This window comes from Pristiophorus japonicus, chromosome 14 (genome assembly GCF_044704955.1).
Source record: "Pristiophorus japonicus isolate sPriJap1 chromosome 14, sPriJap1.hap1, whole genome shotgun sequence".
Taxonomy (NCBI): Eukaryota; Metazoa; Chordata; class Chondrichthyes; family Pristiophoridae; genus Pristiophorus; species Pristiophorus japonicus.
The window spans coordinates 162,172,468-162,196,270 of NC_091990.1; the positions used below are offsets into that span (position 1 = coordinate 162,172,468).

Here is a 23,803-nt window from a genome sequence, read left to right on the forward strand (position 1 = left end):
CTGCCTCCCATTCCGAAAAGGACTCGTTTATCCCGACTCTCTGCTTCCTGTCTGCCAACCAATTCTCTATCCGCGCCAGTACATTACCCCCCCGTACCATGTGCTTTGATTTTGCACACCAATCTCTTGTGTGGGACCTTGTCAAAGGCCTTTTGAAAGTCCAAATACACCACATCCACTGGTTCTCCCTTGTCCACTCTATTAGTTACATCCTCACAAAATTACAGAAGATTTGTCAAGCATGATTTCCTTTTCATAAATCCATGCTGACTTGGACCGATCCTGTCACTGCTTTCCAAATGCGCTGCTATTTCATCCTTAATAATTGATTCCAACATTTTCCCCACTACTGATGTCAGGCTAACCGGTCTATAATTACCCATTTTCTCTCTCCCTCCTTTTTTAAAAAGTGTTGTTACATTAGCTACCCTCCAGTGCATAGGAACTGATCCAGAGTCGATAGACTGTTGGAAAATGATCATCAATAAGAACATAAGAACATAAGAATTTGGAACAGGAGTAGGCCATCTAGCCCCTCGAGCCCGCTCCGCCATTCAATAAGATCATGGCTGATCTGGCCGTGGACTCAGCTCCACTTACCTGCCCTCTCCCCATAACCCTTAATTCCCTTATTGGTTAAAAATCTATCTATCTGTGACTTGAATACATTCAATGAGCTAGCCTCAACTGCTTCCTTGGGCAGAGAATTCCACAGATTCACAACCGTCTGGGAGAAGAAATTCCTTCTCAATTCAGTTTTAAATTGGTTCCCCCGTATTTTGAGGCTGTGCCCCCTAGTTCTAGCCTCCCCTACCAGTGGAAACAACCTCTCTGCCACTATCTTGTCTATCCCTTTCATGATTTTAAATGTTTCTATAAGATCACCCCTCATCCTTCTGAACTCCAACGAGTAAAGACCCAGTCTACTCAATCTATCATCATAAGGTAACCCCCTCATCTCCGGAATCAGCTGAGTGAATCGTCTCTGTACCCCCTCCAAAGCCAGTATATCCTTCCTTAAGTAAGGTGACCAAAACTGCATGCAGTACTCCAGGTGCGGCCTCACCAATACCCTATACAGTTGCAGCAGGACCTCCCTGCTTTTGTACTCCATCTCTCTCGCAATGAAGGCCAACATCCCATTCGCCTTCCTGATTACCTGCTGCACCTGCAAACTAACTTTTTGGGATTCATGCACAAGGACCCCCAGGTCCCTCTGCACCGCAGCATGTTGTAATTTCTCCCCATTCAAATAATATTCCCTTTTACTGTTTTTTTTCCCCAAGGTGGGGAATTTATCGGCCTTCAATCCCATCAATTTCCCCAATACAATTTCCCGCCTTATTAGGATATCCTTCAATTCCTCCTTCTCACTAGACCCTCGGTCCCCTAGTACATCCATAAGGTTATTTGTGTCTTCCTTCGTGAAGACAGAACCAAAGGACTTGTTCAATTGGTCCGCCATTTCTTTGTTCCCCATTATAAATTCACCTGAGTCCGACTGCAAGGGACCTACGTTTGTCTTCACTATTCTTTTTCTCTTCACATATCTATAGAAGACGCGACTTTGTGTGTTGTGGTCACTGCTACCAATGCTATCATTGATAGATACATCTGCGACAGGTAGATTGGTGAGGACAAGGTCAAGTCGGTTTTTCTCTCGTGTTGGTTCTCTTGCCACCTGCTGCAGGCAGCTATGTCCTCCAAGACTCGGCCAGTTCGGTCAGTAGTGGTGCTAGCGAACCACTCTTGATGATGGACATTGAAGTCTCCCACCCAGAGTACATTCTGTGCCCTTGCTACCCTCAGTACTTCTTCCAAGTGGTGATCATCGTGGAGGGGTACTGATTCATCAGCTGAGGGAGGGCAGTAGGTGGTAATCAGCAGGAGGTTTCCTTGCCCATGCTCGACTTGAAGCCATGAGACTTCATGGGGTCCAGAGTCAATGATGAGTACTCCCAGGGCCACTCCCTCCCGACTGTGCTGCTATCTCAGGTGGGTCTGTCCTGCTGGTGGGACAGGATATACCTAGGGGTGGTAATGGAGGAGTCTGGAACTTTTGCTGAAAGGTATGATTCTGTGTGTATGACTATGTCAGGCTGTTGTTTGACCAGTCTGTGGGACAGCTCTCCCAATTTTGGTACAAGTCCCCAGATGTTAGTGAGGAGGACTTTACAGGGTCGAGTGGGCTGGGTGTGACGTGGTCGTTGTTATGTATGTAACTATGTAATACATGCCACTAGAGGGCGTGACTGTTGGAGTCCCAATAGTCACCTACACACACATGCAGGGCTAGTATAAAAGGTTGGCTGCCATGTTGTTTAGGCACTCTGGAGTTGTAATTAAGAAGACTAAGGTCACACTAAGTTTAGCTCACAGTACTCAGCTTCGTGGAGTTCTTCTACACATAACAGTCGTGTCCGAAGCCGCTGCCAAGGTCGATCCCGGGTGGTCTGTCCAGTTTTATTATTATTATTTTTTTTTTCTTGTAGTGGTTTGTTACAACTGAGTGGCTCGCTAGGCCATTTCAGAGGGCAGCTAGGAGTCAACCACATTGTTGTGGGTCTGGAGTCACATATAGGCCAGGCCAGGTAATGGAGCAGATTTCCTTCCCTAGAGGACATCAGTGAACCAGATTGTTTTTTTTTAACGACAATCCGGTAGTTTCATAGTCACTAGTTTTTTATTGCACTTTTATTTAATTTCATGGAATTTAAATTCCACAGCAGCCTTGGTGGGATTTGAACTTGCGTCTCTGGATTTTTCGTCCAGGCCTCTGGACTACTGGTCCCATAACTTAACCACTATACGACCATTCCCGTTTTCAAGAATGGTTCCAGGGATGAAGGAATTCAGTTACGGGGATAGACTGGAGAAGCTGGGGTTGTTCTCCTTGGAGCAGAGAAGGTTGAGAGGAGATTTGATCGAGGTGTTCAAAATCATGAGGGGTCTGGACAGAGTAGATAGAGAGAAACTGTTCCCATTGGCGGAAGGGTCGAGAACCGGAGGACACAAATTTAAGGTGATTGGCAGAAGAAGCAAAGGCGACACGAGGGAAACTTTTCACGCAGCGAGTGGTTAGGATCTGGAATGCGCTGCCTGAACAAGTAGTGGAGGCAGATTCAATCGTGGCTTTCAAAAGGGTGTTGGAAAAATTGCAGGGCTATGGGGAAAGGGCGGGGGATGGGACTAGCTGAAGTTCTCTTGCAGAGAGCCGGCATGGGCTCGACGGGCCGAATGGGCTCCTTCCATGTTGTAACCGTTCTATGATTCTATTCTCCAGTCCTGGCAACATCCTTATAAATCTCCACTGTACCCTCTCTCCTGCAATCACATCTTTACTATGGTGTGGTGACCAGAATTGTATGCAGTTCTCCAGCTGTGGCCTAACTAGTGTTTTATACAATTCAAGCATAACCTCCCTGCTCTTGTATTTTATGCCTCGGCTAATAACAGAAACTATCCCGTATAGCTTCTTAACCACCTTATCTACATGTTCTGCTACCCTCGAGGATCTGTGGACATGCACTCGAAGATTTCACTGTTCCTACACTTCTCAGTATTCTACCATTTATTGGGCCCAAGTTTCGGGCCGCGCCTAGAACGGCGCAGCCCTGACCTGGACGCCCGTTTTTCGCGCCACAAAGTGCGCCTAAAAAAAACTTCCAGATTCTCCATCTCCCTGCAGGTCGTTTGCAGCTCGGCGCAGCGCAGCACGAGCTGTACGGGGCGGAGCCAGGTCCCTGCGCTGAAAACAATGCCGGGACCTCTGCACATGTGCGCTACAGTGGGCGCGCATGTGCAGTAGCTCCAGGCGCCCAAAACTGTGTGGGAGGGACCGAAGCACGCAGCCCCTAGCCCTGGCCGAATGGCCTCACTGGGGCTGCGTGCATAAGGCTGCCTCCCACGCCCAGCTCCTGCTTCCTCCCGACCCGACTCGACTCCCGCTTCCCGCCCCCCGCCTCCGGACCAGACCCGACACCGACCCGACCTGACCTCCCTCTCCCTCCCTCCCCCCGAACCGAACCAACCTCCCTCCCATCACCCCCCCCCCGACCCGCGCTCCCCCCAACCCGACCCGCGATCCCGATCCGACCCAACGCCACCTACCTGTAAATCTGGTACTGAGGACGGGCCCTGCCTGAAGTCTTGAGCCCTGCCCGAAGTCCCGGGCCCGGCCCGTTCAGCCTCCCTCCCCCTTCTCCTTTCTTCCCCCCCCTCCCCCTTCTCCTCCTCTCCTCCTGCCCCTTCTCCCCCCTTCTCCCCCTCTCCCCTTCTCCCCCCCTCCCCCTTCTCCCCATCCCTCCCCCTTCCCTCCCTCTGCTCCCCCCCTCTCTCCCTCTACTCCCCTCCTCCCTCTCCCCTCGCTGTCAGAAACACAGACACTGACAGAGAATGAGAGACACACACAGACAGACAGACAGAGAGATAGAGACACTGACAGAGACACACTGGGGGGGGGGGATCCCAGCACGCTGTTGGAGGGCTCCCGGTGCTCAGTTGGTAAGTAGAAAATGTTTTATTTATTGATTTAAAAAAAAAATTATTTCTCATTAATTTTTTTTGATTGGTTTATTGGTTGATTTATTGATTTTTTTTATCATTTATTAATGATGATGGCTCTTTATTTGTAAAACTGAAGTGTTTAATGTTTGTAAACTTCCCTTTAAACCCCCCCCTCCCCATTCCCTACGCCTGATTTGTAATCCACGCCTGATTTTCTAAAGTGTAGACAAGGTTTTTTCGAGCGTACAAAAATCTTCACTTACTCCATTCTAAGTTAGTTTGGAGTAAGTTTTCACTGACACAACTTTGAAAACAGGCATAAGTGGCCAGACACGCCCCCTTTTGGAAAAAAAAATTCTGTTCCAAAGTGAAACTGTTCTAACTGACTAGAACTGGAGCAAACTACATGGCGAGAATTCCGATTTCTAAGATACTCCGTTCTACACCAGTTGTTCCTAAAAATCAGGAGCAAATCATGGTGAACCTTGGGGCCATTGTATATTCCCTTGCCTTGTTAGCCCTCTCCAAATGCATTACCTGACACTTCTTTGGATTGAATTGCATTTGCCACTGTTCTGCCCACCTGACCAGTCCATTGATATCTTCCTGCAGTCCTCAGCTTTCTTCCTCACTTGTTAACCACACGGCCAATTTTTGTATGATCTGCAAGCTTCTTAATCATGCCACCTATATGGAAATCTAAATCATTGATATATACTACAAAAAGCAAGGGACCCAGCACTGAGCCCTACGCAACCCCACTGGATACAGCCTTCCAGTCACCAAAACCCCCCATCTACCATTACCCTTTGCTTCCTGCCTCTGGGCAAATTTATGTAGCACCTTTTAAAAGAAAACATTCTAACGCATTCCGTTGGAAAAGAAGGACACAGAACAGGACATTTGGAAAAGCAAAATTCGGTCAGGCAGAGTCAGCATGGATTTATGAAGGGGAAGTCATGTTTGACAAATTTGCTCGAATTCTTTGAGGATGTAACGAACAGGGTGGATGAAGGGGAACCAGTGGATGTGATGTATTTGGACTTCCAGAAGGCATTTGACAAGGTCCCACATAAAAGGTTACTGCACAAGATAAAAGTTCACGGGGTTGGGGGTGATATATCAGCATGGATAGAGGATTGGCTAACTAACAGAGAACAGAGAGTCAGGATAAATGGTTCATTCTCAGGTTGGCAATCAGTAACTAGTGGTATGCCGCAGGGATCAGTGCTGGGACCCCAACTATTTACAATCTATATTAACGACTTGGAAGAAGGGACTGAGTGTAACGTAGCCAAGTTTGCTGATGATACAAAGATGGGAGGAAAAGCAATGTGTGAGGAGGACACAAAAAATCTGCAAAAGGACATAGGCTAAGTGAGTGGGCAAATATTTGGCAGATGGAGTATAATGTTGGAAAGTGTGAGGTCATGCACTTTGGCAGAAAAAAATCAAAAAGCAGGTTATTCTTTAAATGGAGAAAGATTGCAAAGTGGTGCAGTACAGCAGGACCTGGAGGTACTTGTGCATGAAACACAAAAGGTTAGTATGCAGGTACAGCAAGTGATCAGGAAGGCCAATGGAATCTTGACCTTTATCACAAAGTGGATGGTGTATAAAAGCAGGGAAGTCTTGCTACAGTTATACAGGGTATTGGTGAGGCCACACCTGGAATACTGTGCGCTGTTTTGGTTTCAATATTTAAGAAAGGATATACTTGCTTTGAAGGCAGTTCGGAGAAGGTTCACAAGGTTGATTCCGGGGATGAGGGGGTTGTCTTATGAGGAAAGGTTGAGCAGATTGGGCCTCTACTCATTGGAATTCAGAAGAATGAGAGGTGATCTTATCGAAACGTATAAGATTATGAGGGGGCTTGACAAGGTGGATGTTTCCACTGATAGGGGAGACTAGAATTAGAGTGCAAAATCTTAGAATAAGGGGCCTCCCATTTAAAACTGAGATGAGGAGAAATTTCTCTGAGGGTTGTGGACCTGTGGAATTCGTTGCCTCAGAGAGAGCTGTGGAAGTTGAGACATTGAATAAATTTAAGACAAAATTGGAAAGTTTCTTAAACGATAAGCGAACAAGTGGGTTATGGGGAGTGGGCAGGGAAGTGGAGCTGAGTCCATGATCAGATCAGCCATGATCGTATTAAATGGCGGAGCAGGCTCGAGGGGCCGTATGGCCTACTCCTGCTCCTATTTCTTATGTTCTTATGTTAAATGGAAGAGTTAGGAGATATTACCAGAAACATAGACCAGAAATACATAAAAGGTCAAAGTTGGAGGATGAAAGGACATGGGGAGAGAATAATGGAAGAGGTTGCAGAAGTAGAATTGCCTGAAGCCATGGAGGGATTTGTAAATGAGTATGTAGATTTGGAATTCAATGGATTGATGGACAGAAACTGAATGGTGATGGGCGAGTGGGACTTAATGCAAAATTGGATGTGTGTGGTGGAGTTTTGAATAAGTTGGAATTTGTATAGGGTGGGGGAATTGGACATATAAAAGTGAAAGGGTTTAATTAAATTGTGCAAGTGCTGAGACCCTCTCTTTCTTCTGTTTTTCAGCTGTCTCAGTAAAAATACTTGTATGAGGGAAAAGGGATCCCATAAAGAGAGAAGTGAATTGGGAGAAAAGAGGAATAAAAATGTGGGAAGATAAATGGGTTGGTAAAAAGAAAAAAATACAGAAATACTGGCAATACACAGCAGCTCAAACAGCATCATTTTGGGCAGAGATTCTTTGTCTGAAATTCTGTAAACGTCCAACACCTCCTGTTTTTATGGGGCCAAGTTTCCCCAGGAGTTGCTCCTATTTTTTTTTAGAGCAACTAGTTTTTTTTGGAGTATCTTAAAAATCGCAATTCTTCCCATTTAGTTTGCTCCAGTTTCAGTGAGTTAGTTCAGTTTCTTTTTAGTTCAGTTTTTTTTTCCAAAAGGGGGCGTTACCAGCCACTTACGCCTGTTTTGGCCATTTGAGCAAGTTTAGACAGCCAATAGTTACTCCAAACTAACTTAGGCCAGCGTATGTGCCCACTTTTGTATGCTCAGAAAAACCTTGCGGAAACTTTAGAAATCAGGCGCAGGTGGCCAGAGATGGGGCGGGGGTCGGGGGACGGATGGAAGGGAAGTTAGAGGATTTTCCAAAGCACTAAACACCTTCACAACAACATAAAAGAAGCATAAGTACATTTAAAGCAGTAAGCATTAAACAAAGCACAAAAATAAGCATTCAATAACAAATAAAAAATATAAGGAAAGCGCCAAGACTTACAAAGCACAAAAAGTAATAAGCAATTAATTAACAAATAGAAGTTCTACCTTTTATGTGAAGGGGAGGCAGCGGGCTGCTGAGGAGGAGGAGGGGGGGGGAGGGAGAGAAGGGGGGTGGTGGGGCACCGTTAAACATACGAGCCTGCCCAGGTCCCATCCTACTCACGTCTTGCCCCAATCTCTTTGCTTTCTTGTTACCCTGCTCCCCCGAACATCTCTGAGACATCCCAAGGAACACGCGATGGTCTCAGTCAAATTCCTTCTTGATGGTCACTTTTGCCAACTCCTTCTCCCTTTCTTGTTTGGCTCTCTGTTCCCGGGATCTCCTGTCTCCGATGACTGACATTGCCATTTGTTCCCCGCGGCGGGGAGCCCATTCGGCCAGGGCTTGGAGTGGCGTGCTTTGGGCCCCTTCCACACAGCCTGCAGTGCGCCCACAGAATCTGAGGGCAAGGAGCTACTGCACATGCGCGCACACTCTAGCACACATGTGCAGAGGTCCTGACACTGTTTTCAGTGCCGGGACTGGGCTCCGCACCACCCCCCCCCCCCACCCCGGCCCCCGAAGCATTCTGCTGCGCTACACCAGGGCCCTACGTCGGTGCTGCTTTGTGGAGAATACAAAGGTAAATAATAGGTGCCGTTTCTGTTCTAAAAAGTCAGCGCACCTCACGCCATTCGAACCGTGGATGCAAACATAGAAACATTGAAAATAGGTGCAGGAGTAGGCCATTCGGCCCTTCGAGCCTGCATCACCATTCAATAAGATCATGGCTGATCATCACCTCAGTACCCCTTTCCTGCTTTCTCTCCATACCCCTTGATCCCTTTGGCCGTAAGGGCCACATCTAACTCCTTTTTGAATATATCTAACGAACTGGCCTCAACAACTTTCTGTGGTAGAGAATTCCACAGGTTAACCCCTCTCTGAGTGAAGAAGTTTCTCCTCATTTCGGTCCTAAATGGCTTACCCCTTATTCTTAGACTGTCATCTAGAACTCCCCAGCAATGGGAACATTCTTCCTGCCTCTAACCTGTCCAATCCCGTTAGAATTTTATATGTTGCTATGAGATCCCCTCTCATTCTTCTAAACTCCAGTGAATAAAGGCCCAGTTGATCCAGTCTCTCCTCATATGTCAGTCCTGCCATCCCGGGAATCAGTCTGGTGAACCTTCGCTGTACTCGCTCAATAGCAAGAACGTCCTTCCTCAGATTAGAAGACCAAAGCTGAACACAATATTCTAGGTGAGGCCTCACCAAGGCTCTGTACAACTTCAATAAGACCTCCCTGCTCCTATACTCAAATCCCCTAGCTATGAAGGCCAACATGCCATTTGCCGCCTTCACCACTGCTGTACCTGTATGCCAACTTTCAATGACTGATGTACCATGACACCCAGGTCTCGTTGCACCTGCCCTTTTACTAATCTGTCACCATTCAGATAATCTGTTTTCCTGTTTTTGCCACCAAAGTGGATAACCTCACAATTATCCACATTATACTGCATCTGCCATGCATTTGCCCACTCACCTAACCTGTCCAAGTCACCCTGCAGCCTCTTAGCATCCTCCTCACAGCTCACACCACCACCAAACTTAGGCCACACTATGGGCCCAAGTTTCGAGCCGCGCCTAGAACGGCGCAGTCCCGACCTGGGCGCGCGTTTTTCGCGCCACAAAGTGCGCCTAAAAAAAACTTCCAGATTCTCCAGCTCCCTGCAGGTCGTTTGCAGCTCGGCGCAGCGCAGCAGGAGCTGTAGGGGGCGGAGCCAGGTCCCTGCACTGAAAACAGTGCCGGGACCTCTGCACATGCGCGCTACAGTGGGCACGCATGTGCAGTAGCTCCAGGCGCCCAAGACTGTGTGGGAGGGGCCGAAGCACGCAGCCCCTAGCCCTGGCCCAATGGCCTCACTGGGGCTGCGTGAATAAGGCTCCTCCCACAGCCAGCTCCTGCTTCCTCCCCCCCGACCCGACTCAACTCCCGCTTCCCGCCCCCCGCCTCCGGACCGGACCCGACACCGACCCGACTCCCGCTTTCCCCCCCCCCGCCCCTGGACCAGACCCAACACCGACCCGACTCCCGCTTTCCCCCCCCCACCCCCTGCCTCTGGACCGGACCCGACACCGATCCGACTCCCACTTCCCACCCCGCCCCTGGACCGGACCCGACACCGATCCGACTCCCGCTTTACCCCCCCCCCCCATCTGCCTCTGGACCGGACCCGACACCGATCCAACTCCCGCTTCCCCCCCCCCCCCCCCCCCGCCCCTGGACCGGACCCGACACCGATCCAACTCCCGCTTCCCCCCCCCGCCCCTGGACCGGACTAGCCCTGACCCGACTCCCGCTTCCCCCCCCCGCCCCTGGACCGGACTAGCCCTGACCCGACTCCCGCTTCCCCCCCCCCGCCCCTGGACCGGACTAGCCCTGACCCGACTCCCGCTTCCCCCCCCCGCCCCTGGACCGGACTAGCCCTGACCCGACTCCCGCTCCCCCGCCCCCCCCCCCCCCCCCCACCTCTGGACCGGACCCGACCCCGACACCGACCCGACTCCCGCTTCCCCCCCCCGCCCCTGGACCGGACTGGACCCGACCCGAGTCCCGCTTCCCGCCGCCCGCCTCCGGACCCGACACCGACACCGACCCGACTCCCGCTGCCCCTCCCCCCCCGACTGGACCCTACCTGACCTCCCTCCCCCCGACCTGACCTCCCTCCCCCGACCCGAACCGAACTGACCTCCCTCACACCACCCCCCCGACTCGACCCGCGCTCCCGACCTCGACCCGCGCTCCCCCAGACCCAACGCCACCTACCTGTAAATCTGGTGCTGGGGACGGGCCCTGCCCGAAGTCTCGGGCCCGGCCCGTTCAGCCACACTCCCCCTTTTTCTCCCCCCCCCCCCGCCATCTCCTTTCCCCCCCCCATCTCCTTTCCCCCCATCTCCTTTCCCCCCATCTCCTTTCCCCCCATCTCCTTTCCCCCCATCTCCTTTCCCCCCATCTCCTTTCCCCCCATCTCCTTTCCCCCCATCTCCTTTCCCCCATCTCCTTTCCCCCATCGCCTTCCCCCCCCCATCGCCTTCCCCCCCATCTCCTTTCCCCCCCCATCTCCTTTCCCCCCCCATCTCCTTTCCCCCCCCATCTCCTTTCCCCCCCCATCTCCTTTCCCCCCCCATCTCCTTTCCCCCCCCATCTCCTTTCCCCCCCATCTCCTTTCCCCCCCATCTCCTTTCCCCCCCCATCTCCTTTCCCCCCCCATCTCCTTCCCCCCCCCATCTCCTTCCCCCCCCCATCTCCTTTCCCCCCCCCATCTCCTTTGAAAGCAGGCGTAAGTGGCCGGACACGCCCCCTTTTGAAAAAAAAATTCTGTTCCAAAGTGAAACTGTTCTAACTGACTAGAACTGGAGCAAACTAAATGGCGTCAATTCCGATTTCTAAGATACTCCGTTCTACACCAGTTGCTCCTAAAAATCAGCAGCAAATCATGGCGAGACTTGGGGCCATAGTTACTAAGTTAGTCAGCTGGTTTACTGATTTTTGCTGGTGTGCTCGACCTGAAGTTCCAAGCCCCGAAACCTCCCTCGGGAGCCGGCGCTTCACAACTTGAGCCTCCTTGGGGAAATCCCCTCCGTGCCTTTCAGTTCTGCACAGAGGGTTTTCCTGTACAGGCTGCTCTTGCACACTCTCCAGCTTGCCCTCCTCGTTGGCCGCCCAGAAATGCCATGGTGCACCATCTTGCCGTCCGGAGGAGGCGGGGGTCCCCAGTGGAGTGCTCTCTACACGAGAGTCCTCCCACTATTTATCAGGGACTTGGCCTGGAGGGTGTTGCACGGAGCAGTCCCGTGCAATAAGTTTTTAAGTTGGTTCACGGGGTCCCAGGCCACCTGCAATTTCTGCAGTCTGGAAGAGTCCGTGTTCCATGTTTTTATTGAATGTACGAGGAGGTTTCAGCCCCTGTTCCATTATTTGAAGGGGCTGCTCCTCAAATTCTGGTTGCACTTCAGTCCCACACTCCTGATCTTTGGGCACCCTGTGCGGAGGGGAGCGGGTAGGTCCAAGGGCCTCCTCGTAGGACTGCCCCTGGGCACGGCCAAGGGGGCCTTCAACCGGTCGAGGGGGTCGTTCAGCCCGACTGCCTGCCTCTCTTCAGCGGTTACATCCGAGCCAGGGTGTCCCTGGAGATGGAGCACACGGTGTCCACCGGTACGCTCACGGCCTTCCGCGAGGGATGGGTGCCGGAGGGACTGGAGTGCATCATCATCCCCGGCAACCAAATTTTAATTTGATGTTTTGTCTAAAGGTTAATTTGTTTATTGTGCCGGTTTTAATGCACCCTCCCTTTTAGCTAGGGGTCACTTGTATAATTTGTGGGGTTTTTTGAGGGCACTAAAACAAGAGGGCACTTGTTTGAAAGTGTTTGGTATGTTCCCCCTCCCCCCCTTTAATCAGGGGGCACTTGATTTAATTGATTACAACAAGAGAGTTGTAGCACTTATCTGAACATTGATGGGCTGAACTATTGCTGGTTATTACCATCTTGCAGGTGATGAGCTCATTGAGTTGTTCAGCATCTCTCCTTTGAGGGGAATGTTAGAAAGCTGTCAGGAATCATTGGCTCATGACTCTGGTTTGCTAACTGCTCCCTGGGATTTTGAGATTTTAAAAGCTTACGGAGTTAAAGTGAAGGCAGCAAATGAGCAAGGAGATGAATTGTCAGTCAGACACATCATGTAGGCTTTGAGATCAGAGTAGTGTTTGCACTATTGCACGTGATGCTGCCGTTGTTTATGGATACAGCAACTACATGAAGAGGCACTCCACTTAAAATGAAGGATCTTCATGTCATGTTTGTTTGGGGTTTACGAAGGATGTGTGTCTGTGAAGTGAACAACACTTTTTTGCAATATTGTGTCAATTGCGAATGAAGCATTGAGTTACATGCTATGGTTTTAGTGATTGTATAACATCCAGTATTTTGTTTCAAACAGCTGGTGCAAATCCTGGAAATATTGTGGTGGTGAACATCACCAACACTTCCATTTCTCTGAGCTGGGACAGACCTGCAGACCTGAATGTCACCGAATACAACTTCACCATTACATACGGTTCTTCCATTGAAAATATCTCCACTGTAGAAACTACAAACTTCACCACAATAACTGACTTAGTTCCAGGAACCAATTACATTATCACTGTCGTGACTAATCTTCATAATGGGACAATGAGTCATCCTGTAACGACAAGTGTATTTACAAGTAAGTAAAGCACAGTTTCCGTTAGGAGCATAATCGGCAAATTGCTCCCATCAATTGGCAGTTGTGCCGTGCTGAAGTTACTCCCAACTTTTTGCACAGACTCATTATGGGGCTGCCCATTTAAAACTGAGCTGAGGAGGAATTTCTTCTCTCGGGGTCGTAAATCTGTGGCATTCTCTGCCCCAGAGAGCTGTGCAGGCTGGGTCATTGAATAAGTTTAAGGCGGAGATAGACAAATTTGGGGGCGATAAGGGAGTGAAGGGTTATGGGGAGCGGGCGGGGAAGTGGAGCTGAGTCCATGATCAGATCAGCCATGATCTTATTGAATGGCGGAGCAGGCTCGAGGGGCCGTATGCTGACTCGTGCTCCGATTTCTTATGTTCTTATTAGCATAAGCTCGAATGTAAAATCTCCCATGAATCAGTGCAATCGAGCAGTGTACTCGCACGTAATGAATTTGTGACTGGAACAGAGCCAATGGGGCTTCAAGGTGCTAGGGTGGGGTAATATACAAGGTAAGGGAAAAAATGTTCCTTTACAATGAGGCTGGAGACCACAAGGTAAGCACTTCCTCTGCTTAAACTAATTGATGATTTCTGCAGCAGCAGGGCAGATCTGTGGCTTCAGTTGACTGCTTTCAGATGATTAATGCTGGATTCATGTAACCATGAGTATCTGGGCCCAATGTGGTGAGATCCCCCAAACGAGCACAATCGGTGGAAACTCGCCTTTCTGACCTGGCACGTGTCCAGTTGTGTGGGCAGTGACTGGTTCAAATGAAAGGACTGTTGAACTGGCGTAAAAGATACTTGAGCATGAAGTAGTTATGGGCACAACTCACTTGCGCTTAAAATTCCAAACTCTTTTGCACTATTTGATTTGATTCTGCCCAGATTAAGCTGCTATGTATGTGGCAATCATGCGGAAACTCCTGGTCAATTTTTGACGTGAAACCTAATTGCTTGTGAGCATGGACACAACCCACATTTGGTTGAAATTTTCAACTTGTGGAATGGCTAAAGTTATTGCAGTTCTGTTATTAGATATTTTACACTCTCTATATTGGTTAGGTTCAGATTTACTGGGCACTTCCAAAAGTGTACCTCGCCAATCTACCAAGCACTTTGTGCTGTTACCCACCTAATGTCAAGTTAAATATATTCGGACCCAGGATTGAATAGAAAAACCTTATGACTGTACTCTGCCTTTTTGGTTGTGTCATATTTATACCACCTGATGTCCTTGACTTCAAGAAAAAGTAACACTATATTAGACTGTAGTTTTGTTTTAAATTTAAGACTCTGGCTGCAATTTTGCCAAGATATAAGAAACATTTTTGAATATATTTCTATTAATTACATGTGGGTGCTCATTCATCCCAGTGATTCAATAATCCAGCTGCTAAAGAAACAGGCATCGTATTGGGCCCCACAGGGGTCTTGTAATTGAATGGAATGGCTTGACCCCTCAAACACTTTGATTAACCTGTGACTGTAGGGGATTGTCGGGGATACTGCTGGAGACATGATGGGGTAAAATTTCAACTTGTGGCATGGGCATAAAACTGGCGGCATCCATTCCAGGAACAGCCTGATTTTCATTTTCATAAATTTCAAAATCCTTATTCAGATCCCTCCATGACCTTGATCCTCCCTAGCTCCTCCAGCCAAAGTTCCCTCCCTCACCTTCAACTCTTCAAACTCTAGCCTGTATAAATGGAGGTTATTACTGTAACGTCAATGTAATACTAAAAATGTACACTCTAAACAAGAACATCAGAAACTGGGCACAGCTATCTCAGCCTTGCATCTTCCATGCCGGAGTGTCAGTGTCCCAGTTAACCTTTATCGAATAATGTTTTCATGCTAGGTTAGCACACCCCATACAGAAAGACAGATGTCCAAGTGCCCAAATATGAGGTATTTGTTTGAGAATCCTGTGTATTTGTTAAGTTCTAAAGAAAATCATGATGGTCTATTTTCCAAGTGGGGTGGTTGATAAGTTTATTTCAGGTCTTCAGAAATCGTCCCATCTCCACATTCTGTTCCATACCTCTTGTGTGGAAGAAGTGGGTTAAAAGTAACGTGTGTTTGTATTAGAAACAATTAGATGCAGAATGGACCAAGCCCCTACTATTTCCATAACATCTTTTGGGCACATTTCCAAAAGAGGTCGAAGTGGCTTGATTGATACACTTTCATTGTCACCATTCTTGATAGAGACCATAATTATTGCAAAGTCCATTGGTGCAATTCACAGTTGGAACAAACAGTATTTTTTTCTCAATTTGCCCTCTCTGCTTAAAGGCATTAATGTAGAGAGGTGTCATTTTAGGTGCAACAAAGTCTAAGAAAAGACCTTGGGGTTGTCTTTAGCATTAGGGCTCATGACCTCTCAACACACTAAGAAGGGAGTTGGTCTTTTTTCAATTTGGATCTTACTGCGGAAGTTGGCCATTGTTAGCGTTTTATTTTGTAGTGATGTGATAATATTGAAACACTTACAGTGGAATCGACGAGTGATGTCACTGTTAGAAGGAAATGAGGATTGACTGTTGGTGTAGTAAAAGTCGTGCATCAATATTCAGATGTAATATCCAGCACCTCCAAATAATGTCATTGTGAAGCTCGAGATCACTTTAGTAACTGGAATGGGACACCACACCTGATTAAGAGCTTTACAAGTAGAGGATGGAAACAATACAATTCTTCAATTACAGACTCTCAAAATCATTATTGTGAGACAGAACCCTAAAACAAGTTACATGCTCAATGTGTCACACCATCAGCAGATAACACATCAATCGCGCATCAGATCTTTCACTACAAGTTGGAGGTATTGGTAAATCTGGCCTCAAGCTTGATGTGAGGACTTCCATGATCTTGTTAGATGGTTACGAGGGAGGAAACCTCCATTCATTAATTGGTGCTTAAGAATAAGAACACAAGAAATAGGATCAGTGAATCACATTTACAACTGAATTTTAAATTCCAGATGGAGAGGTCAAATAAATTTGTTCATTGTTTGCCAGCTCTCCGAGTGCGTGGATATGATGAATGGGGAAAGGTCTTCTGCAGGTGGAAGTCCACTGTCAATGAGGAATCAAAAGTGTAATAAGAAACCTCTGTAGGATTGGTGACCTGTTTTTGATAGCGATGGTGTCCTGATGCTCAACTGGTAACATTTAACCACACATTGAAGAACACTGCATTCTTCTGGGTTGTGAGCACCATGTCCTGAGCAGTCCAGCATTTACATTGTGAAGGAAGTATTGCAAACCTGTAGATGATCACAACTCTACAAATGGTTTAATGGCTCAAGTGACTTCTGCGGTTTGAGATTCTGGAAACCTTGAAGCGTCAATCCTGAATGAATCAATTGACCAACCAGCCAACTTATTCAACTTTTTGGCTTGTAAAATACCATTGATGATTATGATTAATTAGGAAGATTGAAAGGGGTTGCATTGTTTTAAGCAATCTTTTTAAGGAAGTATTAAATAGCCACATTTAGGTCATTGATGTGATGGTTGTGATTGGCAATGCCAGCACAGCCGAAAGGAATTGGAATGATATGGACTGATTCTGCACAGGTTATCATGGATCATTGACGGCAGTGGACGATGAGGCAGTGTGAGATTGATATTATTCTTAACATCTCATTTATATTTGCAGAACCGAATCCTGTGACCAATGTAAAAGTTTTGAATCAGAACACCACCTCAGTTACTCTGAGCTGGGACCGTCCAATCGACCACAAGCCTGAGTATACATACAGGGTGGAGACAAGGGGAGATCCACCTTCAGATCACATTGTTGTTGAGGACACCATTACCGTGGCACACCTGAACCCTGGAACCAGATACGCATTCAGTGTGTTCACACTAGCGCCAGATCGTACACCAGCAGATCCGGTCACCGTCTCTCATACTACAGGTAGGAGTAGGGCTCAGTGTGGACTTGGGTTTCATGAGAATTCCTCAATGACCCAGATTTTAAAAAACACAGGTTAGGCTCAGCTGCAGTGTTGTGTTCAATTCTGGGTACCCCACTTTAGGAAGGCTATCCTAGAATGGTACCAGGGGTGAGGGCTGTCCATTATGTGTAGAGACTGGAAAAGCCAGGGTTGTTCTCCTTAGAACAGAGAAGGTTAAGAGGACATTTGATCGAGGTGTTCAAAATCATGAATGGTCTTGATAGAGTAAATAAGCAGAAAAACTTTCCAGTGACAGAAGTGCCGGTAACCAGAGGGACACAGATTTCTTGCGATTTGCAAAAGGACCAGAGGCAACATGAGGAATCTTTGAATACTCAGATCTGGAATGCACTGCCTGAGAGTGGTGGAAGCAGATTCAGTAGTAAGTTTTAAAAGGGAAAGTGGCTAACTATATGAAGGGGGAAAAGTTGCAGGGCTGTGGGGAACGAGTTGGATAGCTGTACCAAAGAGCCGGCTGTGAGACAATGGACAGAATGTCCTCCTCCTATGATAGATGGTTAAACTGGAGAGAGTCTCTTCTTACTCAATCCTAAATAAGAGAATACCCCTGAACAGAATGAAAACATCAAGTTGAAAATTCATGCGACTGATGTCATTAGACTTTCAATCTTCTAGAATTGTGATCCAAATAATGTTGGATGCCGTGTATATTAGTAGGTAGAAAGGGTCTAAATTCAGAAATGTAACTGGACCAGCCAAATTGGGTCGTAGGCCAAAGGAATTCGCTAAGAAAACAAATGAGTCTTTCCTCATGGGAAGCTCAAGGGAATGAAATCTTGCACGAAGTGCATCTTGCGTGTACCAAGAACCATCTTGCCGATCTGCTCTTGTACCGCAAAGGCTGCTTGTGAAGGATTTTAGGATTTTGATTCCTGAGCTAACCAGACGAGCTGTTTTGCATCTGACCAGGGCTTCTGTACAAATCAGCAACAGAACATGGTGTGTAAAACTAACCGAGGTCTCTAATGTGAAATGGAATTCGTACATCATGCCACACAATGAATGCAAGCCTGGATTAACTTCTGTGATGCATGGAGAATCCATAGCACCGTGAAGAACAACATTCATCAGATGCAATTCACCTTTGTCAAACTCATTTGTTTGCAGCTTGTCAGCTCTCCCAGTAAAGGAGCGTAATGGGGATAATCCCTGTAACTGGGAGGGGATTGGAAAAATCTGTCACAAATGTGTGTAGCTGCTGGTTTATTGATGAAGACGATGGGCTGGTGCTGAAGTGATAGCACTTATGTCAACACCAAAGGACAGTAAGTTCTTGCTATTTGTACCCATCCTGCACATTGCTGTGAACACCATGTGCAGAGCTGCCCAGCCTCGGAATTATTGGCGGGTTTGGGGAAACTGTTGATGAGTGATATATATTCAAAAGAATGAGCACCTTGGTTCTTTCTTTAGTTTAATGCTGATTCACTAACCCCTTGGATATTTATATCTCCAAAGTGGGCAAATTGCTTTTGCATCCATTTGTCAGTTGGGAACATTTGGTGATTTGACCCTGACCCACAACTTGGATGGTTTTGAAGTATTCCGTTCAGTATCATTGTGTTCTGTGTGTAACTTTCCTCTAACAGTTCCTTCCAAGCCTGGAGTTATTACAGTGACCAGCATTACCAACAGTTCAATCTCTCTGAGCTTGGGGAAACCGACAGGCATGAATGTCACTCAATACAACTTTAGCATTATATACAGTTCTTCTAATGGAAATGGCTCTGTTATTGAACGTACAAATTCCACCACAATAACAGACTTGGAAGCTGGAACCAACTATACCATCTCTGTGACTACCATTGTTTCTGGTGATGTGAAGAGTGAAGCTGTAGTTATAAACCAATTCACAAGTAAGTGAAACCATTTCTGGAACTCTACCTTAATGGACTGTGTGCCTGGATGGATACAGCCAACAAATGGTCTGCTCCAAAGGAATTGAGAACCCTAACTGTCTGTGGAATGACTCAAATGGTTTGATGAGAGGTTTTTGGAAGGTGCAAGATTGGCATTAGTAGAAAGCTTGGTGAACTCTGTTACTGACTGCTGTACGGTGTATCTGGTTTATTGGCAACCTCTCAGATAGAAGAGGTGCATATTGTGTGTACATGTAACATTGTTGAGAAATGTGGTATTTGAAATGGGATAGACTAATGTATCTGACTTGGCAGGCTGTGGTGTCAAAATATGGTTGGTGAGTGGATATTGCTTTGACATGGGAATCCATTGGGGTAGTAGCAGAGGTACGAGGAGAGAAGATGAGTGGGACGGGTGCAATGCAGGGCCACAAGACTAATTTCCAGTATAACACACCTTAGTTATTAAGCAAGGCTAAAAGAGGGGGCTGTAAGCATAGAATGGGGGTGATCTGATTGAGGTTTATTAGTTGATGAATGGAATAGATTGTGTTCCAGTTGACTGTTGCAATTAAACAGGTAAGGGAGGACTCGGGGCTCACAATTTGAAGCTGTGTAAGGCCAGATCTAGGTTAGATGTCAGGAGGTGGTACTTTTCCCAGAGAATCGTGCACCTCTGGAACGGGCTGCTGTCTCGTGCAGTGGACGCCGACTCACAGAATTCCTTCAAGCGAGAGCTGGAGCTGGTTCAATTTCGACAGACCTCACCTCTTGCTAAAGGTAGGTACTTCAAGGAATTCAGCGTCCGAGTGATCTTCTGCTAGGTTTAATCACCGAGATGGGTCAGAGAAGAATTTGTCAGATTTTTTCCCCCAAAATTGGGCTTGGATTTAAAGTTCATCTGGTTTTGGGTGGGATGGAGATATTGCAATTGTGTGGGACAGTCTGGATGGTGCAGGCGGTCTTTACCTGTCCGTCATTGTTCGTATCTTTGTATATTTGCAGCAAATTACAGCAAAGTTTTAGTAACTAATAGCTTGGTGGTGTAACCATTTCTCACCAACATTGGACCCTTTGGCTCCCTGATACATTTGGCACAGAAAACCACAACATCGACACTTGCATTTATTTACCTGATGCCTTTAACGTAGGAAAATGTCCCAAGGTGTTCCATAGAAGGGTTCCGAAAACAAAAATGGACAACGCTACATATCACTTAAGAATAATGTCTGCAATGGAGCACGTGGGAATACATTTCACAAAAATGGCATAGATGGAACAGATATGATAAATGTGCAGTTGTGTGGAATCAACACTGTTGAAATCATGGGCTAGAACCTCCACATTTCTTGCATGCTTAATGCCCACTTAACACCCATTTTATCGCTGAAATGACGTATAATGTCCATAGAGCGCCCATTTTGGCACAAAATGGAATCTCATGGGCATTTTTAGGCATTTTATCGGTAAGCATGACTTTCCCCATGTGCCTAACGCTGGGAAAAAATATTACCGCCTGCCCACTTTTTTTAGGCAAAATCAACGCCCATAATATCGTCCAGCATTACTTTCCGCACGGAATTAATGCCGGGATTCAAAATTAACGCCTGCCCACTGTTTTGTCATAAAGAGCATATTTACGCAAACTAGCTGCCATGGAGATCGGCCATCGTCAATTTCATCACCTCGCGTACATTTCGCCCACAATATCGCTCGCCCAAATACCGCCCACAGAAAGTGGAACGAACCGGAATGAACGCCAGCGGTGTGACTGGCATTTGTTAAATCCCTCTCTTGCGTGAGGAAGTGCTATCTGAACGATTTTCCTGAAAGAGCGCTGATGTGTGTGACAACGCTGACACACTGCTGTGTGTGTGCAGCTCAGACATCAATGGTGCCCATCACTTAGGTGTCAGTTAAAGTTTATGTTGATAAGTTGTATTTAATCCTTTCATGGTAAGGAATCACCATTGTGTAATGGTCCAGCTATCTGAGACAATGTGCAATAAGGTTATGTTCAATAACAAAAATTTAATACAACATTGGTCTGAAATCATAAGTATCACAGCCAATAACACACAATCCCCGCCCACACCCCACTTTTTCCACCATTGACATAAATCACATGTTCAACATGTCCAACAACACAGAATACAAAGGCAAAGCAGGAGCGTGGTCCCCAGCTCCCATACATTACAACAAATTGCAAACACCAAGATGGAGATATAACACAGCCATCACCTGCGGACATGCACCTCATTTTCCTTCCCCCACTCCCCTTATTCTCCCCACCTTTACGCCTTCCCCGCATCGCTCCACGGCGCCTGGCCGAGGAACTCCTCAGGCGGTGCCTCATTGGGGCGGATGAAGGCACGTGCGTTGGTTGGATGGGTATGTGAGCGGGGGGTGCCGAAGGGGCAACATTCTCTGATGCAGAAGCAGGATCTTGGTCTTTGCTCTCGTCTGTCGTTCGCAGTGGTGCTGCGGAACCTAGGGGTGGAGTGCCGCGCTCGGGGACCACTAGGAGGCCTGTGGCAACAGTGTTCCTGGCTATCGCATCCAGGACCTCTGCCATGCGCGGAATGTACTCGGTCATGGTGGCCAGCTGTCGAGATATGCCCCCCAATGCTTCGATGAGCTGATCACCAATATCTACAGTCCTCCTGGACAACTGTACCATCTCTCCGCTCTCGTCGCGCCCGTGGAACACACCTGCCGCGTTCACAAGGCCTTCGCGGGGTCGGCACCATCCTGGGGACCAATCCCTGTGGCGAGGTACTTGCAGCCGGTACCTCCAGAGTGGCGGCGGGAAAGACCGGAGGACCATTAGATGGCCTTGGGGTAGAATGGGTTCTGGAGCGTGGCGATGCAGGTTCTTCGAAGTCCGGGCTCTCATCCGTGGAGAACAGACCCAGCGGATTGACGGGTGACAATCGGAGCTCCTCAGCACCAGATGTAGTAGGACTGTCCGCCGACTCCTGCCCCGCGCTCCCCACCTTCTGGCTTCTGTGCTCTTGCCTGGGGCCATGCCACTGGCTGAATTGCAAAACACAAATGAGGTCATTAGAGGAGAAGGGGATGCTCGGGTGACGAGGTGAGTCCAACGCTACACACTGCATATGCACGACAAAAGCACCATTGCTATCAAAATCATCAGTCATCACATTTCATGACCATCAACACATTGTGCAGTGCAATGATTGTCATTAGGCCGACATTATTTCGATGACCATTTTAGAAATCATCTATCAGATATGATTGTTCGGATATGAGTGGGTGTGACATCTATAGACTTTATATGACTCAATGGTGCCAGCTTTACTCACGTGGCATCACTTCAGGGTCTGCAGATGCATCCGTGGCTGTCCGGGGATGCTTCCCCACGAGTGTGAGCACCCGCTCCTCCACCTCTGTGATGTCGCTGGGGACTGGTGGCCCCCCACCCATTCACCTCTGCACGGACCTCATCGTCGATAGCTTCTTCTGTAAAAGGTGACAGGACGACATGGCATGAGATCATTGTGGGAGATCATTGCTAGGTGCTATCACAGACACTGATACAATACATAACCAACAAATGTAATCATGATTATTATGATTATTATCATTCTTTACCTAAAGACGTACACTGTGACCGCAGGCTTCGAGTAAAACATTCCCGGTAGAAGTGCAAGACTTCACATCTGATAGGCACTCATGACTGTTACAAATCAAATTATATAAATACATAAGTACACGTAAATCAATGTAATACTTACTCTTGCGGATCCCACAAGGTCGTTCCATCGATTGCGGCATTGGTTGCCCTCATGCACCTCATTGGTCGTCGACGAGACCACCTCTGTTATCTCTGTCCATATCTTCTGGTCTGCCTTTGGGGTGGGCTTCCCACGCCCTCTCTCTGTCAAATCACCCCAGCGTAACTCGACCTCCAGCAGGAGGGAGGCATTTGCCTCATCCGAGAACCTCCTGGCTCTTTTGCACCCTCCAATGTGCTCCTCTCCCAGGTCACTGCTCTCTCCAGCGTCAGACTCCACAGTGATGCCTCCTCTTCTCTCTCCATTATAGGCCAAATTCAGTCAAATATGTGGCTGGTAACACCTACTTTTTGTTTGCCTACTTGCTGTGAAGCTCTAAATTCTCCCTCCTTCCTCCCAAAGCAGCCACACCACACCCAGACACGTCTTCAGTCCCGATGAGCTCCAGCTCTCTCTCTCTCTCTCTCTCTCTCCTGCGCATGTCATGGTGACCTTTGACCTCCAGAATCGCGGGAATCAAGCGTTGCCATGCCATTGCTAAGGACGCCAAACTTTACGGCAGAAGGTCAAAAAAATTTAACGCTACCGCCCATTTTACATCACTCTTGGTGACGCCCATTTTCAAAAGTGGAGACTCGGCGATCTGAAAACCCTTTTTTACCGCCCATACCGCAAAGGCGATAACCACAAAAGTGGAGGTTCTAGCCCCATGAGTTGATAAGGCCGTTACAAAAGTTGTTCAACTGAGAGGCAGGCAATGGTTTATTGGTCACAAACTGCAGTAAAGATGATTAACATCTACAGACAGGTAACCTGTGAAGAGGAGCCTGTGATCATGTGACAGTCAGCTGTGGCCAGCGGATGTTGCATCAAACTGTTGGATTCTGCCAGCGACTTGGAATGGAGATGTTTAGAGACGAGGGCGCTTATAATCTCAGGGTTGACATCAGGTTGATGTGCGCACTGCACAGTACCTTTGTCCATTACATAGTTATGCAATCTACTTGCTTTTCTATAATGCTGTTCCTGTGCCGAGAAATGTCTGAAACATGTGTGCAGGCTGGCAGACCAGGTGTAAGCACCTGGCACGAGTGGCTAAGGGGAAAAGCAGTTTAGTGGATGCAAAACAATGTTCAGAGAAGGGTCTGAA

At 47.7% G+C, this 23,803-nt stretch overlaps 1 protein-coding gene across 1 annotated transcript in view; it reads left to right on the forward strand.

The window, feature by feature from the left end:
* Nucleotides 1–23,803, forward strand: part of ptprja (protein tyrosine phosphatase receptor type Ja) — a 275,279-nt gene that overhangs the window by 71,248 nt on the left and 180,228 nt on the right. The window contains exons 3-4 of the mRNA XM_070899743.1: nt 12,774–13,040; nt 16,715–16,975. Of these exons, the coding sequence (XP_070755844.1) occupies nt 12,774–13,040; nt 16,715–16,975 (528 nt within the window). The remainder of the gene's footprint in view (nt 1–12,773; nt 13,041–16,714; nt 16,976–23,803) is intronic.